General features: G+C 40.2%; 1 protein-coding gene across 1 annotated transcript in view; it reads left to right on the top strand.

Moving 5' to 3' along the window:
- BRF1 (BRF1 RNA polymerase III transcription initiation factor subunit) overlaps positions 1–19,439 on the top strand; it is a 178,613-nt gene that overhangs the window by 15,257 nt on the left and 143,917 nt on the right. Inside the window, exon 2 of the mRNA XM_054068880.1 lies at positions 376–456. Within this exon, the coding sequence (XP_053924855.1) occupies positions 376–456 (81 nt within the window). The remainder of the gene's footprint in view (positions 1–375; positions 457–19,439) is intronic.

Here is a 19,439-nt window from a genome sequence, read left to right as displayed (position 1 = left end):
TATTGAGTATTTTTGAGACAAAAAATATTAGCTAAGCAATTGTTTCATCATTTACTTTTAGAAATATTTACAATATTGATTTTCATGTTCTGCCTGAAATAGGGGTTGTGACGTTTTTGCACTTTTTTGCAGCTGAGATTGGGAGGGCTTATGGAGCTGTGTAATTCTTACAGGATCCTAAGGAAGAAATAAATTGCACAGGATTTGTACTCGATGTCTTAAGCCCTTCAAGCACTTATGTTGCCCTTCTTAATGTAATTTGGAGTGTCGTAAATTATACAGATACTGAATTTAGTGGCACAGTAGGTTTCCTTTTAATATTTTAATTCAGTTATTGCATTTGACATGTCTGTCTTTTTTTCTTTCCCCTAATAGGTGCAGGCAAAACACCGACTTTAGGAGGAGGATTCCATGCCAATCTGGGAAAGGAGTCACGAGCACAAACTCTGCAGAATGGTACTTGCAAGCTTTAGTCTTGTTGATATGCCTTTTTTATTATTATAATAATATGATTTATGACAATTTTTAGTTTTGTGTGACCTCAAAATCTTGGCAGGTCACTCATTAGCCAGTAGACAAGTCTGCCTAGTGCTGATTTTACAGCGTGTTCTCATTTGGTTTTTATACCTGATTTATGAGGTCAGGTAGCTGGCTGACAAAGGATAATGGCACCTGACAATATTGTTGTAGTTTAAAAGGGCTTTTTCAAGGTTGGCAAGCTCGTTGCACTTTCTTATTATCCGTTAACCTATTGTGGCTTTTTATTTTATCAGTTTTCAAGGTTCTTGAAATGCTTTATGCATGTTTATTTTCAGGTATAATTGTTTAAATGCTTTTGGTTTTATGCAACTTAAGTGAGAGAGATGCATTATATTTATGCACACTTCACAGTAATTATGTTCTTATTTTGTGACTGTTGAACAGAGGGGAAAAATGGAGAAAGTATTTTAGAGTCCAGTGAATATTTAAATAAATATTCTCATGACACGCTAAACATTTTAATTGAGATCTACATAATCTGCACTTTTTAAAGAGTGAATAAAAACCCTTTGTTCCAGAAACAGAATGGTCTTCCTGTTTTAATTGCTCTTACTCATATCAATGGGCAGGAGTTTGTCAGTTTTTGGCTAAGTAATACTCTTGTATTAATGATTCATGACTCTTGGAGATGGCAGCTGATGGACTATCATACCAAAGACTCAGAAGCTGACATGTAATTAACTGTGGGACATAGGCGGATTTTACCAATATGGTGCTCATTTTGGGGAGATATTTTAGGTAAAGCTATTTTCCTAAATTAAAGTCTTACACTTGTAATTCAGACACAGTTAATCTCGGCTGATATTATGCCTGCATATATATACAAAGCGCACGATTGATCTGATATTATATCTGCATAGGTATAGAAAGTTTAAGATAGATCTGTGATATTGAAATATAGCCACATTGCTTTCCTCAGCATTATTCAGGTGATTTATATACAGATTTATATATATGACATTTTGTTCAGCTCTTTGCCCTGAACAGTATTGAGCCTTGCTTGTTTGGCAGGGTAAAGCTTGTACTTTATGCGAGTTTGTTTCAGTGTCAAGTCCTAAATTGCTATCTTATGAGGTTTAAAAATGCCTGTATAAAGTGTAACCTGTGGAATAAAAGTGAAATAAAACTATCAGAATGAAGTCTGTCTTTGAATTAAGGCACTTTAATCAAAACTGTAATTTTGCATTTTAAACATAAATTGGCTTGTTGTGTATAAGGACTGCCCAGTTCTTTGTCTACAATTGTAGAAAAGTAAAATGAGAAGAGGAAAGACTGTCCTATTCCTTCTTGGGGTGTTTGAATCCTTCAAAAACTGTTTTGGTTATGTTGGAAGTTGATTGCAATTAAAGACCACATAGGCTTTTTTCTGGAGTCTAAACATGGCTTCTTGGACAAGTGTTTGCTGGAGAATACGCCTGAGCATCTTCCTTCCCCACAGCTTTTGTGCATTGTGGGGGGGCACCCAAATCATACACAGTGATGCAGACTTGGCTGAAGTCCATTGGTATCATCTAAAAGATGTTATAATTGCTTGAAATTAATTTAACTCCCAAATAGTTTTGAAACAGAAAAATAATTAGTTATTTTACCTATACGTGCCTGAGGCTCTTTTTATGGGTTTTCTGCTCCTTCCTTCTTGTGGCTCTCCTTTATGCAGGAAAAAACTGTTTGGTCCTTGAGTTCTGTAGTCAACCTGCATTTGTCATCCTGCCAATCTGTCTCTGGGAAAGTTCTTTTTAGTGAGCTAAGTGATGTTCTTGCTCAGTCCCAGGCGTGACAACAGCAGCTGTATTTCAGGTAGAGCAATTGGTATTTGAAAGGCTTTTCTTTCCGCTACTGTATAATGACCTAGTTGTCTGCTGCATTTAGTCACTTTTAGCTTTACATAGTTTTAATTGCAAATTGAGCTATGGCAGTGAACTTACAAAATCTCACCTTGTTGTACTGTGTCCATGATCACAGCTTTTTTTTGTTAAGGTGAAATTATGTAATATCCATTGTATTTAGACTTGAAAGTGTAGCAAGGTGAAGGAATTTACTGTGTATGCTTTAAGGAAAAAAGTATGGGGCTGGTTGCTGCATGAGAATGAAGTGCGATGGTAGTTGACTGTATTTGCAGATTGACAATTATCCTTGGAGTCTGATCAGAAAAAATGCTGAGCTACTTATTTATTTATTTGCTGGTGTGACTATGTTTGCATTTCTGTAGTTAACTGAGTTGCAAATGAACTGCCGAATTTAGCTCCCATCGGGATGCTGGTGCAGCACAGCTTGCGAGCACGCTTCAGGAGGCCTATTCTTGTAACTCGGTGATGGCTCTGACGTCAAGGCTGCGTGTTGTCCTCGCTGGTGTAAGCACATGATTTTTTTCCTGTACGGTGCTCTACACAAGCTATTGCTGAAGGGAGGAACCAGACTCTGGAAAGCAGGAATGGGTGATGGAGCCCACATTGCTCTGGAGGACATCTCCAGTGTATTTGAGAGCAGCCAAGAGAGCGTGTGTGTGTGGTCTGAGAGCGCTGGCAGGTCTCGCACTGTGCCTGCTCTGCTTGCCAGCAACCTGCAGGCTTGACATGATGTGGGGAGAAGTCCAGCAATGGAATAGGGATTACTGTTTTCTTAAAAACAACCTCCCCCTGCTTTCCCTTCCCTCCCCCATATAGTTTGGGCCAAATTCTTTCTTCCTGTAATATCTGTTCGTTCGAAAGAGGTGAAAGGGAGGTGATCTGGGCTCACTGTCTTGTATTTAATCACTAGCAAAGCAGCTGGGGCTGGCTGAATGTAAGATGCTGCTATTTTTGAGTCTTGTAATTAAGGGATGTTTAGAATTACATGACAACCAGTTTTTCATTGGAATACTGAAGGTAATAATTCCGCAGATTCTTCTTTTTCTCCGTTCTGAAGTGAAGAAATGCAGAAGTAAGTTCTTCCAGCAACAACTGCTAAACAGTTCTGGACTCTTCTACAAAATCAATTTTGTGCATTGGTGTTATTTATATATATATATATATATATATATACACATATATATATATATACACACACACACACGCACACATAACATACATATGCTCTGACGAAAGCCATGGGCAAACCCTGAAGATTTTTAAAGTTTCTAGGTTTGTGCAAGAATGTCTGATACACAGAACTAATTTCCCTTCTCGCGCCTGCTTTCACTGTAGGTTTCCTCACTGTTTGTAATGAGGCGGTGTATGGTTCGTAGTCTCTGCCTTTCTTTTAATCAACTGATGTTTGTGGGTGTTTGTTTGGGAGTTGGCTGTTTATAAAATCTGAAGTCTTGTTTATACTTGCTACAATATTTATACGGGAAAGACCTACTCATAGGATTATCATAGAATGGTTTAGGTTGGAAGTGACCTTAAGTATCATCCAATTCCAACCCCCCCTGCCATAAGCAAGGACACCTTCCACTGGAATAGGTTCCTCAAAGCCCCATCCAACCTGGCGTTAAATGCCTTCAGGAATGGGGCAGCCATGACTTCTGTAGGCAATTGTTGTATACTGTAAAACTGTTGTATTTGTTCGTAATGGGTTTGATTTTTCAGTGTGCAATACAGTGCACATTGAGCATACTAAACTCCAGAGGTCCAAAAAGCTCAGGTCCACAAAATGCTTCATGTCTGTTCATATTAGTAGTAAAAACCTGCACATCTATGAGATGATGTGAAGAGGTGTTTCAACTTTATTTTGAAGGATTTGACAGAACAGCCAAACGGTACTGATTCTGTGAGAAGGAATTATGAATAACGTACTGGCTCAGAGAGGGGACCCTTTAACAAGAGGACTTCCTCTGTTGTCTGGCCGTCTTCAAATTAGTACAGCATCGTCCAACATCTATGGTTACTTACAGGGCTGAAATGCAGAGTTGTATCCCTTTAAATCGTATATCACATCTCTGTGCTGCATTACATAATCTCTCTAAATAGCCGGTTTATTCTTGTTTCCTTCCAGGCAATCTGCTCTCACAATATCCATGTTGGAGTTGTAGTTACAAGGGAGTTGTTCTTGACTTGGAGCTCTGATACTCTCAATAGTCTTCAGTGGCCCAAAAGAAAAGGGTGAGAGAAAGGAAGGTCAATGGCATGATTGAATGCTTCAGTTGCAGATATTCAAATTTGGTTTAAGCTAGATTTGAAGATTGCAGCTGCATCTTGCTTAATCCAAATTCTGAAAGCTTGTGCTTTTTTTCCTTAATAATTTCTTTAAATGAATGTGTGTTTTTCCCCAGTCCTCTTAAATACCAAAACATAGCTAATGGTATTTTAATGCTAAATGAGAAGACATTTCTGATTATGTTCTCTAATGCATGTTTGACTGTTTACATTGAAACTATTTGCTTAATTCTTTAACCTTCACTGTCAGCTATTACAAGCGATTATGGAGAGCTGTACTTCCTGTCAGAACTATACAATGTGAATTAGACCAGGATAATATACTACATGCATGAAGAACAGAAGTATCTGAAGAATAGAAACAGAGAACGCTATTTAACAAAACTAAAACAGCAAGGGAGGACAGGATAGTAGAATCCTAGAATAATTTAGATTGGAAGGGACCCCTGGAGGTCCACAAAATGGTGGTTTTGAAGTTGCATTAAGCTGCTTGGGGCACTAATGCAGCTGAGCTTTTGATATGTCCAAGGAAGGATATGATACAGTCTTCCTGGAAAACCTCTTCTCTAATGCTTGACCACCGTGACTGTGAAGGATTTTTTCCTTATATCTAGTCAGAACTTGACTCTTGCCTCTTGTCCCTTCTTTATAACCTGCCACTGAGTAGCTGAAGACACCTCTGACACCTCCCCCTTAGCTTCCTCATCTTAAGACTGAGCAAATTCTGCTCTCAGCTTCATGCTACGTACTCCAGTCCTGTAATCATCTTAGTGACTCAGTACTGGATTTGCTCCAATATGTCATTGCCTTGTCTTGTGCAGAGGAGTCCCGAACTGAACAAAATACTCTAAATATCTCACAAGTGCTAAACAGGGCATAATAATCACTTCCCTTGACGTGCTGGCTACAGTCTTAATCATGCAGCTCTAGGATGCAGTTAGCCTTCATCATTGCAGTTGGGTACTTCTGAGTCTTGTTCAAGTTTTTGTCCACAGGGAATCTAGATCCTTTTCTGCAAAGCTACTCCCTAACCAGTCTCCAGCCTATATTGTTTCCCTGCAGTTCTTCTGTCCCAAGTGAAAAAAAATTTGCATTCGCCTTCTTGAACTTCATGAAGTTTGTTGGCTCATTTCTGCAGCATCTTCAGCAGAGAAGATGCTGAAGATGCTGCAGGAGCAGCTCTGCCCATCAGCTTATTGACCACTGTCCCAATGTGGTGGTGTCTGCAGGGTGGCAAAAGGAGCCGCCTGTCCCATTGTCCATATTGTTGATGAAGGCATTAAACCAGTATTGACCTCGGTACCAATCCCACTTGTAATACTGGTTAATGTGCTGGCTACTACTTTTTGAACCTGGCCAGTTTGTGACCCAACTTGCAGTTTACCTGTGTAGTCTATATCCCCTGGGTCTGGCTGCCAGCGTTCTAAGGGAGAGTGATGAAACGGGATATGGGAAGACCAGTAATTGCTATTTACCTTGACTACAGTGTGGCTTTTATTGCAGTCAGGCACAATTTGCCCTCGTTAAATCTGTGATGGCAGTTTCTGGCAGCCTTTTTGCTTTTTGTGTCTCTTGAAATGGTTTCCAGGTGGATGTGTTCCATAGCCTTCCAGCAGGCTGAAGGGGGGCTGACTCACCTCCAGTGTCCTACTTTGCCCTCTAGAAGGAAAGCCTGAGACTTTCTGCCTTCTAATCATAGAGGATTTCCCTGATTCTTACAACTTCCTAAAGGTGGCAAAGATGCCTCTTTTTCCAGCTCCCTTAGCATCCTCTGATGCATCCTGTCCTGTCCGCTTGATGTCTGTATGTAGATTTTGCTTAACTGAGCCCTTGTTCAGTCCTTCTCTACCATGGGTAATCCTTTCCTCCAAACTAGTGTAGAAAGACCTGTGAGACCTGAAAACCGGCATTGCAACAGAGACCAAGGAGACTAACAAGCTGCTATAGGGCCAAGCTGTCACACGATCTGCCTGCTCCACTTCCTTCACATATGGAGTGTCCTTGTGCTCTGGGGAGATGGTACTTGAAGACTGACCAGTCCTCCTGGCCCCTTTGGCCTTCATGGTAGTACCTCAAGGGGTCGTGCTTACCCCTTCCCTGAACAAACTGATGCTTGCCCTATAAAATCCAGGTTTCTACCTGTCTTCCTCAGAGCCCTTAAGGTCTTAAACTTTATAATTTCAGGTTTCTGTAACTGAGCCTGCCATCAGACTTTACAATCTCCACCACTTCTTCCTTTCTAGAGAATGGTAGATGTATCATGGTGCTTCTCCTACTTGACCTGTTCCTGGCACCCTCTGGAATTGGCACTGTATTGCTTGTGCCTCACTCTGATTCTCTTCCAGCAGATGCTGGAGTGGTTGCAGTTCACCGTGAGAACTAGGACATCTTCCTGTTGTATAAAGAAGGCTCATCTTCAGGATCAGATGGTCTATAGCAGATGCTTATGAGCCTTTTATCCAGATCCTGTAACTCTTTGTTAGTCTGCCACTTGTTTTTATGCAAAGCTTCACACGGTTAAGCTGTTCCTTTGTGTAAAATGAGTCCCCTGTCACCTTCCCTGTCTGTCCTTCTTATGGAGCCTGTGATTCTGTCCTGTGATTCCAGTCATGTGAGCCATTCCACCATATATTCACTCCTCTGTGAATTTGTACTTTTGCAGCTGTGCATAGACTTTGAATACGTCCAGATTATTTCTTTTGCTGGATACAGTCTTTTTCTTTGACTCTTCCTCCTGAATCAAGCCCCGTCCTGGCTTCAGTTTCCATTTTTCTCTTGTTGTCTTTTAAACAAACCATTGCTTAAAGTTCTCCATTTCTGTGTTTGTCTTGTATCCTAAATTTCTTTCCTAACCAAAGCTTTGAAAGACTTCCTCTTCTATTCAGACCATTGCTTGAGTTTTACCCTCTTTGATCTATCTACTGCCTTGTCTCTTACAAGCCCCGTGTTATCATTAACAACTTCCATCTGATTCATTTTCTTCTTCTTTCCTTTTGATGTGTTAACTTTCCTCATCTCTCCTTGGAGAAAGGTAAAGGGTATATTTCCATTTTAATTTGGGATGTTCTTACATGGGTTTTGTGTGTGGGTGTCTTTTGTTGGTGTGGTTTTTGTTCTGTTGTTGTTTCAAGTGCAACCTCTTCCTTTGGTAAACCTCTTTATTCTCAACAAACCTTTTCCATCGAGTCCCATGTCATGCCTTCAGCTAGGGTAGGATTCAGTTAGCAAAGTTTAGATGTCTGTGTGAGCTCGTCATCCTGAGCTCCTTTAAGGGTCTCTGCATAGTTGCAGACAGATTTAGGGTGTGATTAATTTAATCTGAAAGGAAGTCAAGTGACTCATTCTCTGAAGCGTCTGCTTCTCTGCACTCACTAAAAAGAAGTCTAGATTGACTAAGCTCAGATGTTCATCTCATCTCATTGCATGGGTGATGGCGTCTGCCTTTGTGTATCTCCTTGTTGACACAAGCTTAACGTGGCCTAAACCGTACCACATCTTACTGCTTTGCCCTTTTGCCTGCCACTCACAGGTTTTCCTCCTCCTGTCTTATAAATCCGTCCTCTCCAGCGTCTGCTAAAACGTGGATATGACCTAGCCATAACACTCAGTTATTTATTTCTTGCACAAGCGTCTCTTAACTTTCATTGCTCTTCCTTTCTGATCAAATCAAGCTCCAGAGCCAGGAAAGCAGAAAAGTTGTGACCTGCAATGTTGCATCTTTGGTACCTTGACGTCTTCATTAAAGAATTTTGAAAGGAATATCAATTTCCCAACCTGTTTGCCCTTTTGCATTTGTCATCTCTGTTACTTAACAGTTCTCGGATGAACTTTTTTGGTGTTACTAGGATGTTTGCTTGTCTTCCAGCTTGCTGGACCTCTGTGCTTCTGGGGCTTACTTGAGTCTCAGTAGGTATGGACTTTCCTGGTCCTCTGTTTTGACGCAGGCTCTGCTAAGTCACAGAACCATAAGCCCCAGGTAGGTGCTGAAGCCCCTTATGGCTGACCTTCAGGGTATCTCAACAGCTTATGTACTTTTCTCAGAAATTCATCTTTCAGAGTTTGCAGGCAACTTCACTAATCAACAAAAGCTTGAAGTGACAGACAAACCACTTATTTAAGAAAAACAAATAAACCTCAGAGGCAGAAAACCCACTGTTTAGTGACCCATTTGCAAGAATTTGGATAAAAACAGCGGAAGAATATATATCCCTGTCTATTTACCTGTCACTTTTGGGGACCCACGGAGTTGGATTCAGAGGCATGTGAAGAGGCTGGGATCAGTTGATCTGGGACAAGCTTTTTGGTTATGTATTGATTAATTAGTTCTTACTTGAGTTCAGATTTGGAAATTTTTATTGTCTGAAGCCTTGGCTATCTCTGTGTTTTGATAGGGAACTACAATTAAAGTACCCATTTCAGAGATGCTTTTAATGTGCTGCTTGTCCTTGCAGTGACAGTATCAGGGAAGAGGAATTCGTGTCTCCTTTTGTGATGTCTGTTTATGTTTCTAATGCAGAGAGTCTGGGATCCTTTAAAGAGTAGAGGATCTGGTAATGTAGTAGTAGGGTTTTACCAAGAGACTGATGAGCAACTTAAAACTTTGAGCACAGCATCCCATCTGGTTGAAATCCACGAGTGAAGTTTTGCTGGTCTTCCTTATTCTGTTGCTGTGTTTGCTTAGCCAGAAAAGGGAAAAATTAGAGAAGAGACATAAAATTCCTTGGAGGTATTGGTTCGGTCTGTATGTGGACTCAGGACTACCTCTGTTGTTGCTTTTTCTTTTAGTTTTGAAGATTGCCCTTGAAGTTGAAAAAATAAAGAAAAAAAAGAAGTCTTAATCAAATGAGTTAAAAGATGAGTCCTCCTGTCTTAACTAATAACAAAATATATTTGCATGTTTAGCTGCTTTGAACTGGCTTGTTTGTGACTGGAGTTAAAGGTCTCTTTCATGATTTCTTTGCTCTGTCTCCTCTTCTGTCTCTGCTCTGTCTCTCAGTTTATTATTTGGCTGTGGGCAAGAAAACTGTTGTGCCAGGGAAGCGCAAATCTCTGCCTCGTTCTGACAAACAAGGGAAAAAATAACTTCTAAAATTCTGCGTACTTGTGAATTTTCTTGCTTGGGTATTAGAGTTTTGACATCTCTTACATAAGATTTCTCCCTGCTAACTTTGACAATTTCTACGTGGCATAGAGTAGGACAATATATAGCAGGTTTTTGGAATTCTCTGACAGGGATTTGTCTCCCTACAGCCTTGTGTTGGTAATTGGAATCTGTTGTCTCTCTCTTGAGAGCAATCGTTTAAGTAAGGACAGTTCACCTAGCAGGCTAGTGTTTTAAAAAACATTCACAAGGGGATGAGCATGGATATTGATAGGTCTATCTTCGTTTTCTACAGTGTGGCAGAAATAGGCAACTGCCTCTCCTCCTTCCTCCTTCTCTCGTAACATCTATAAAATTCTTTGCTAGTAATGTGCCTCTTCTAACAAGCTGCTGAATTAAACCTTTTAGCTTTTGAAGCTTAAAATATACTTCAGGTAACATGGCTTTGGTTTAAGTTCCATGTAGCTGCTGCTCTCTTTTGATTATGGAAAATGTGTATGCCGCTTCTGTGGCATAAGACTGTCTTGTAAATCTTCAAGTGTGAATTTTGAAGTGTCTGTGTCATTTTATAGACACTGTGGTTCAAAACCCGAGGAGGAGAATGTTGTTGCTTTTTAATGCTGTATTCTCTGATAGCACCTAGTTCCTTTTTTGTGTGTTGGAAGTGCCATCTTGTTGTGCTCTATGAAATAAATTGGAGAGCTAGTGATGCGACAGTGCAGGGAAGCGTTCCCTGAGCCTGAGGGGTCTGCAAGTGTGATTTCCTGGTGGAGCTATTGCAGTTTTCTTGGAAGATGAGTTTTCTTAAATAATGGCCTCAGCATTAAACTTCTGGACCTGCTGCAGGATTAACAACAGAAGAAAAATGCAGTGCCTGTATACACTGTTTTTATAAGGAAGACTGATTTATTTGCTTGTGTTCTTGCAGACGTGCTTTTCACCTGTGCTCTGCAGCTGAACACGAATTACCTGTGATCTCAAGCTGCTTTCATCTTGTCGTGGCTGGTGGTTTTGAAGGAACCAGTGCGTCTGTTGGTGTGGAATACAGGTGGCATCAGCTCAAACGTGTCTGTGAAAGGATGTGCAGGCACGGTGTATCCCTGTTGTAGGGCTGAAACAACACCTGCCTAGACACATCTGGCACAATAGCTTGCAGACATCCAGTGGTAGCTGAGGGAGCAGTATCGGAGCACGTGGTGATGTTTCTCCGCAATGTTATCACCCCATTCCTTGTGCAGAAGTGCATGTGTAGCTTTGATTGTCCTCATTGCTTTCCTAGTTGTGTGTCGCATCCTCCTGGATGAACGGGCACTGCTGTTGCATACAGTATTCAAAAGTCACTCAGGCAAAGACTTTTTGGCTCCTGCTCAGTGCCATTGCTGCAGCAGCCTCAGGCAAACAAAGTACGCTGGTGGAAGACTGAAATGGGTATGTAGGTAATAGGTATGAATGCAGAGAAATGACGAGGTTCTATAGCAGGTATGAAAAATGTGTTCAGTAGAAGGGTTGTATGTCCTGAATCCATGCTGCCACATGCATCAGCAGGTCATAGAATCGTAGAATGGATTGGGTTGAAAGAGACCTTAGAGATCGTCCAGTTCCAGCTGCACTGCCACAGGCAGGGACACCTTCCACTGGATCAAATTGCTCAAAGTCTCATCCAACCTGGCCTTGAACACCTCCAGGGGCAGAGCATCCATGGCTTGTGTGGCTAGCCTGTGGCAGTGCCTCACCACCCTCACAGGAAAGAATTCGTTCCTAATATCTCAGCTGACTCTCCCCTCTTCCAGCATAAAACTATTCCCCCTCATCCTATCCCACTGCACTCTGTGATAAAAAGCCCCTTCCCATCTTTCCTGTAGCCCCTTTCAGTACTGGAAGGCTGCTGTCTCCCCAGACCTTTCTCTTCTCTGAGCTGTAAAGCCCCAACTCTCTTAGCCTGTCCTTATGTGGGATGTACTCCAGCCCTCTGATCCCCTTCGTGGTCTCCTGTGGACTCACTTTAACAGATCCATGTCCTTCTTGTTCTGAGGACTCCAGGTGAGGTCTCATGATGCATCTAAGTCAATCTCCTGCTCAAAAAGAAGAACCCAACAAAAACCAGAAAAACAACTCCTGGTCCCAGCCCGAACCAGAACAACTCTGCACACACATGCGCATTATTTTTAACCTGGGTGATTTGCTGTGCTGCTGTGTCAGCCCTGAGAGCTGATGTGCTGTGATGTGCAGATGGGAACGGGTGTTGTGTAAAGGCTCTGGAACTCCTCTGTGCTGTGTTGCCATCAGTGGCCTTCGTCTCGTAGAGTTGCAGCTCTGGAGTCCTGTTCCACAATAAGCATTTCTAAGAGCAAAGCTGCTTTGATCCTTGACTTTCCCATCTCTCGGTTGCCCTTTCCCATTCCCCTCTTCCAAATGTGCTGGACCTTAGCTTGGACAATACATCTGTTTACCAGGGCAGTGAATAGACCTCGGTTTCACAAGCAAAATAAAAATAATAAAAAGAACCAACTATTTTTTTAGAACCTCCTATTTCCCTCTGATCATTTCACTCCTCCACATGCCACCACATTCCCTGGAGAAGGGAATGGATGCTGTAGAGATGAGCAGGAGTTTCTTAAGCTAGCTTTGCAGCAGGAGAGACTGAATGCAGGACTGCATGGTGAGCTGCTTTCTCAAGTTTTATCTTTTTTAAACATTTATTTATAACCCACTGCCCTGTTACATTGAGTCCTGCACAGTCAGAGTGAGGGAAGGTGTTTTCTGTTCTTTTGGCTTGACTTAATATGAGTGGGAAGCTTTTTAGAAATGCTGTTCGTTGCTGCTAGCAGATGGATGCTCTCTGCTTGAAGTGCCTCAGGCCTTTATATCTTCCGTTTTCTCCCCCTCCCTCCTCCCAGCACACACCCTGGAGTGCGCAGGCTGTGCTAATTTAGTCACAACTTAAAAAGGAGTGATGAAGAAGAAATGTTCAACTCTAATAGAATTCTTGTCACTTGCAACGTCTTTAGGGAGTACTTTTTCGTTTCAGATCTGTAAGGATTTTTCCAGCAACGTGCATGAGGTGTTCTCTGACACTTCACTGGAACAGCAGTAAAATTTGTACTTCATTAGGACCAACATGCTAATTATGTTTATATATTAATTAATTCAGAACATGCAGCACACATGACATCCAGTTTGATTTTTCAAGTGATTTTAACAATCTAGGCTTGATGGTTTCGAATTCTGAGGTGATCTTTCATCTGTATGAATTGAACCTCTAAACAAATAGTTCATTAAGCTAATGTGTTAAAACATTTGAAACAATTCTTGGTTTTTATTAAACTAGCTGTTGCTATGTCAAGAGCTTTCCCCCCTAACCAGTAGAAGTTGGCTGATGGACCCTGAGAAATTTGATTCTCTTTTCTTTTTTAACAGCATCACAAAATATTGCTATTGACTGATACAAATTGCCTATATTTTTAGCTGAAAATTTTTCCACACAACCAGGATTAAAACCTGTTCTTCTATGCTGGTTACTATGCCTTAATTTAGTGTGTGTCTTGAAAATATTGTGCAGTGAAGATCACCAGGTGGTGCTGTTACACACTGCCTGAAACACTTTTTGAACGTAAGTTTAAATTTTGCCATTGTCATAGTTATTCAACTGTAATTTCATGAGGAGTGATGAGGAAGAGAATTTCTTTCCTTCACCATGTCCCTGAAGTAGAGCTTTTCCTTGAAAGTTTTGTTTGCTCTTCTGTCAGCTGCTCAGAGTGGAATTCACCCTCCTAAGCTTATGACCATTTCCGATGTAAAAATGGTATATGCAATAATTTAAGATGTTGAAAGCTGGGTGTGTGGGACCTGGGCTGATTCCTTTGTGATTTTCCTTCTGGGGCGATGAGTTCATGAGGGCTCTCATTAAGTCATGAGGGAGAATAATGTGCAAGTATTGCATGTTTTGTCACAGGTGGAAGAATGAAGAGTGATGTCTCTTCATAAGCTGAACGTAACCTGTTTCCTGAATAACATTTAATTTATCCTTGTGAGTTTTGAAGGGCAAGAACTCCAGCCTGCTCTGGAAAGAAGCTCCTTAGGAAAAAGAAAAATCTAGGCTTTATTATGCAGCTTCTTTTCGATGTCTTCAATAGCGCAATGTTCTTCTCTTATTTAGAAAAAAAATTTAGATCATACATATAAAATCAAGTCATTTTTTCCCTCTACGGTTGTACAGTAATTAGAGTTGTAAAGAGTCGCTTTTTTCCTAAGGCTTTGCAGAACTAGCTATTTATGAATAAACTATGAAATGGGAAATTATGATTTTGAAGTTGCAAACTATTCCTTTAGATGAAGATTTCCCTCTTCTCCCATCTCTTTGTACTCAAATAAGTGAAACGTTTTGGACAATAAAGACAACCAAGTACTTGGATGCAGAGACCAAACCTAAGTGCTGCCAACCACGTACACACAAACAAAGTTTAAGTAATTGTGAGAGGGAGGAAGAATTGTCAAATTCATATGTCTCCTGAAGGTATTATTATTGCTATTGTTTTAGACCTAATTTCCTAAATTGAGAATGTAACACTTGAAAAATGGATTATATTGTTTGCTATATAGTACATTTTTAACTTTGTTTTCTAATAGAAATTGCAAGCAGATGACACGTATAGATAAAGAAGTACAGCGTGGTTTTCTTGAACCCAGGCTGCAGGGTGGGTAAGGGCTGCCGGCACTGTGGCAAGGAGTTGGGTTCAGCGTGCTTAAAACTCTTTTTGAGCTAGGCTGTTTAGTCTTGCTCTGGATGTCAGCGGGAGTTGTGTTTTGCTTGGCATTATTGTTTGGGATCCCTCATATATACCTAGAAGTCTGGCTTTAATCACCTGGAATTAAAGCTTTCATGCTGTTATAACAAAGCTGTCCCAAACAAACACAGCATAAATTAAATGAAAATGTAATTGATAGCTTAGCTATTTAAATCAGTTCAGAGGATTCCTGTGTTTTGAACCCAAGGAGGCTTCTTTTAAGTTTGAACAATAGAAAAATCAAACCTGGGTCTTTCTTCAAAGAAAGGTCATTAGTACTGAATGCAACAAAACAAGTAGCTGCTTATATCCAAATGTGTGATACTCTAAGAAATAATGTCAATTAGCATATAATTGATTTTTTTAATAAAATCAATTAGGAATGGGATGTTTAGAAGAAAGCAGTATATTCTTCCTTTATGTGCTGTAAAGCCACATAGTTGTTTAGTACTACTTTTGAGTACTATATTATGAAATTTATAATATTAAGGTAGCAATTTAGGGTCAGTTCCAGTTTCTGGAGGTATACACGGAGCTGGGTTCGTGTACCAGAACCAGACTCATACATGTTCCCCTGTGTGATTGTCATTCATTAGACAATATATATAAATAGTATTTACACCGTACCTTATGTATGTTATTTGATTGCTTCTATAAATCGATGTTCAGGGAAAGCATTCCATGCATTTTTATGGTAAGAATCACAAACTTGATATTGCTCAAAGGGAGTAGTATAAGGTTCAGTAGTTTGCACTTTGCGTTGTAGTCCATTTAAGATGAAATTCTGAGAATGGGTTGCTCTCCAGACATTGGTCATTAGATTTGGTCCAAAGTTTTATTTTTGAAAGTGATACAGAGCATGCTGAAGCACAAGGTCGCTTGTTTTCCGTCCTGGCAAAACTGATGTATGAGACACAGCCATCTTTTGATGTTCTTCATTTTTAGAAAGTGTGACATTGTCTTGCCTGGAAGGGAGACACTGCAAAACACTGCAAAGTCTCCAGCACACTCTCATGGGGTAGCATGGGTGCTTATCCGTAGCAGCCATCCTGGTAGTTATTTTTGGAGTTTTGCAGAACCACTTGGTACAGAAAGACATTTCTGGTTCCTTTGGGTGTGTGTGCATGTACATGCAGGCTTATACAGATGCATAGAAGTCCTTTTACATGGGAAAAGACAGTTTCTAAATCAGGTTTGGAGTTTGATGTCTTTGCTCATGGAATATGTGTACTGCACATTTTGAGGGAGTACATGGACAGCTGTGAACTTATGCTTCCAAACTCTTTGTAGCATCTTGGACAAGTCAGAGGAGTTGCCTGCTACCGATGAGCTGCTCTTAAGGCCTGCTGCTGCTGTACTTCTTGCCAGCACTTGTCTCACTTCCCTTCCTTGCTCTGGCTGATGCCTGTAGAAAACTGGCTGCTTTTTCTTTTTTCCTGTGGTTTGTGGCTCAGTGCAAAATCTGAAGAGCTGGTACAAGGGGTGATGGTGGGATGGATGGGGGAAGTCACGTTTCCTCTTTCAACTGTCTTTGGTAACTTCATCCTCTGATATTTTATCTGATTTGTTGTAAAAGAAGAAAGTAGATTTCTTCTAATCATTAGAAGATTAGGCAAATGCTCTTAGAAAATAAAAATTATGACAAGTACAGCTGCGGCTGCTGTTTTTGTGTGTTCTCTCCTGTTTCTTGTCCTGGGTTTGCTATGAAGAGATGAAACCAGACTTTATACACAAAAAGCAGTAAATCAGTAACAGCTCTCAGTTTATCATTCACTCCTCTGTAACTGCCAGCTTCCATTTTAAACGTGAGATGAATACTCAGAATTTCTTAATCCAAATTCATCCTCATTTCTGAAGGTGAGCACAGCTATCTTCCTAGCGTCAGCAAATCGGCATCTGTAAATGAGGGAGATTTTAGAGGGGTTCTTATTATTCTGAGCCCCATACAGCTTGCCAGATCCAAGCAGGTGTTATGTTTGCTTACTTCCCTGGCTGTGAAAGCTCTGTGAGCTTAGAGAAATAGCTAGCAATAAAATTATTGACTGTCAGCAAAAAACTACTAGGTGATTTCATAGCAGTATTAATGTGGCTGAATAGCTTTGCAAATACAGTCCCTGTCAACCTGAAAAAAATATATTTCTATCTAAACCCTCTTTCTCCTGGGGCGGGGTGGGAGCTGGGAAAATAATTTGACACCTTTAACTGCATGCAATCTTTGTTTTTAAGCTTAAATACAAGGAAAATAATTTATAAGCTTGCTTAGCGATACTGTGGGAAAATGTGTATCTTGTGAGTATTCAAAATCATCTCAAAGTAGATTTCGAAGCTATGGTGCCTAACACGCACTGGAAAGAAAAATACTGCTGCTGGTGCAAGCTGAATCAGTCCTTGAGTGTGTCAAGAAAGAATACCACTTTTCAAGTGATATTTGGAACAAATCCAGGGTGCTTGTGAGGTGACGTTTGTTGTCTGAGTGGTCTGTGTTATTCCAGCTGGCCCTATACTAAAAGTTAACTCTTGCTTGCTGCCAGCTTCTTTCTTGAGAGCAAATGGGTATCTGTAGCTTCGGTCAAAATAAAGTTGTTAGACATCCTGTGGATCATAAACATACTTCTGCCTCTTCCCATTTGCCATCCATGGAGAGTCTACTGTGCAGATGGTCTCCTCCAGGGTAGTTTGCACCCTATTTCAGATCCTAGAGAAATAGAAATAATGTTCTTTCTGATAGATTACAGTCGTGTTATGCTCTTTTTGCTGTTCACTAGGCAATTTTCATACTGTGTGTATAGGTAGTTATGTTTTCTCCTGAACTCTACTCTCTACTTTTTGATCTGATATATACAACAAATTTAATTCCAAGATCATTGCAGTATTTGATACCACCTTTAAGAAGAAAAGGAAACTTGATTTTGATCAAAGTCTTTAACAGAGAGAAATAAAGCTTTGAGGTTGTTTTGAATTTCTGAGAAACATTGATTTGTCATGCCAGGAAAGTTAAGTTGTAGATTACAGTGACACTGGATGTTAAATACCAAATATAATCCTAAGAAAACTTCAGCAGAAGATAAAGATGAACATAAGGGACTGCAAGTGGTGACATGGAAACAGAAATCAAGTTCTTCAAAGAGTACATTTGGAATGGTTTGTCTACTTTGCATCTCACAGCCGAAGTGAAGAACTGCCACCTGCCGCTGTGTTTTGACACACAATCGTGTGTTTTTTCATCTCCTCCAGACATACTCGTGCACTATTAAGCTAAGATGAAGGATCCTTATGTCAGATATCCATTCTTGATTCATTCTGTGGAAAGCATAGAAGGGAAACAACGTAACAACAGCCACTTGGAACAACATGTTGTCAAAGTCTGAGTGCTGTGATTTCAAAAGGGTAAGAGGCACAGTCAAAAGAAGCTAAAACCACAATTGATTTGAGGCCCTCAAATATGTTTGGTTGTGCCAAATTTAGCTTCACATGTATAGGAGAGTGGCTTTCAACAGGAGTTGAATGCTTATGATAATTGAAGCTGGATTAAACAAAGTGGCATCTATACTTCCAGTTACACGATAATGTAGTAGGAGGACATTTGACTGTACAGACATGTTAAGTGTGTCCTGTTGCTGTTACAGGTGCCTATTCCATGGATATGTGGATGTAGGTCATCTTGCACAAAGCTGGGCAGAATTTCAACTGCCTGCCTGCTTTTTCTAGCGCTCTAGAGTGAAATACAAAGGGTAGAAAGGAGAATGGGCCAGATTATAATTATTTTGCGGAGGAAAAGCTTGGTCCTTGAGGTTGATTAATGTAACAGGGAATCTTCAGTGAAGAGCTGCTTATGGCATAAACAGGTCTGAGGCAGGCAGTTGACCGAAGTGTTTGTTTATTCTTGTGGGTCTTAAAAGATGTCAGTAAATAGAACTTACTCTATGAACTCAACCAAAGCAATATGTTGGTTAGGTTCAAGATGGTGCTGATGTTAAGTGATTCCTTGATTGCAGCTCCATAAAGTCAGAGGAAAACAGAAAAACTCATTTTGTTGTTTACAGCGCCTGCCTAATTGAAACTGAGGCAGGTAGTGTTTTACAGCCAACTTAGGTAAAAAAAAGTGATTTTCCAAACACTGTCACTAATCAGAAAAATGCTATAAAGTTGAGACCTGTCAGTTGTCAGACTCAGACAATATTAAATTCAGGTAGATTATCCTCACAACTGGTTTAGTAACTATTTCTGCAGTAGGTTGCAATCAATATCTTTCTTTGTGTTGGACATAAACGTCTACTCTATAGGAGCAGTGACAGCACCAGGGGAGAAGAATCCACGTCTTCTTTAATGAGAACTGTTAGGTTGCTGCATAGCAATCATCACATAAATCCACTGATTTCTGTTTAAGTCTTTAGTCAGTATATTTTCTGGTAGCTATTTTTCACTGTGCCATATTACCTAAGGGAAGATGAATTAATAATGCATCTAGTCTTGGATACGTATGTTTAATGGATGATCTCACGTCCTATCTTGGAGTCATACTGTGCAGAAAAAAAATTATTGTAATTGATCTTTGAGGTTTATCATATGAAGAACAGAAAAATGTAATTGTGCTTACCGAAATTTTCTTTACCTATTAAGGACTAGAGGCAAGTGGATCATTTAGAAGTGCAAAGGAAGTTGGTATCTAAAGATTTGGTTATGGATTTATGGACATAATTTCTCAGACTTTGTCACACGAACAAATGCTGAACTTTTTGGTGGTTTTTGTTTGTTTTTTTTTTTGTTTGTTGTTGTTGTTGTGTGGATTTTTTTTTCCTTCCAAAGTGTTAATACAATATTTAACTTAGGAAAACTAGACTGGTGATTTTGGGGGAAAAAAAAAAATCCCTAAAAGGCAGA

Source organism: Cuculus canorus, chromosome 5 (genome assembly GCF_017976375.1).
Source record: "Cuculus canorus isolate bCucCan1 chromosome 5, bCucCan1.pri, whole genome shotgun sequence".
Taxonomy (NCBI): Eukaryota; Metazoa; Chordata; class Aves; order Cuculiformes; family Cuculidae; genus Cuculus; species Cuculus canorus.
Note: the sequence above shows the minus strand (reverse complement) of the source record. Positions and strands in the feature narration are given on the sequence as shown.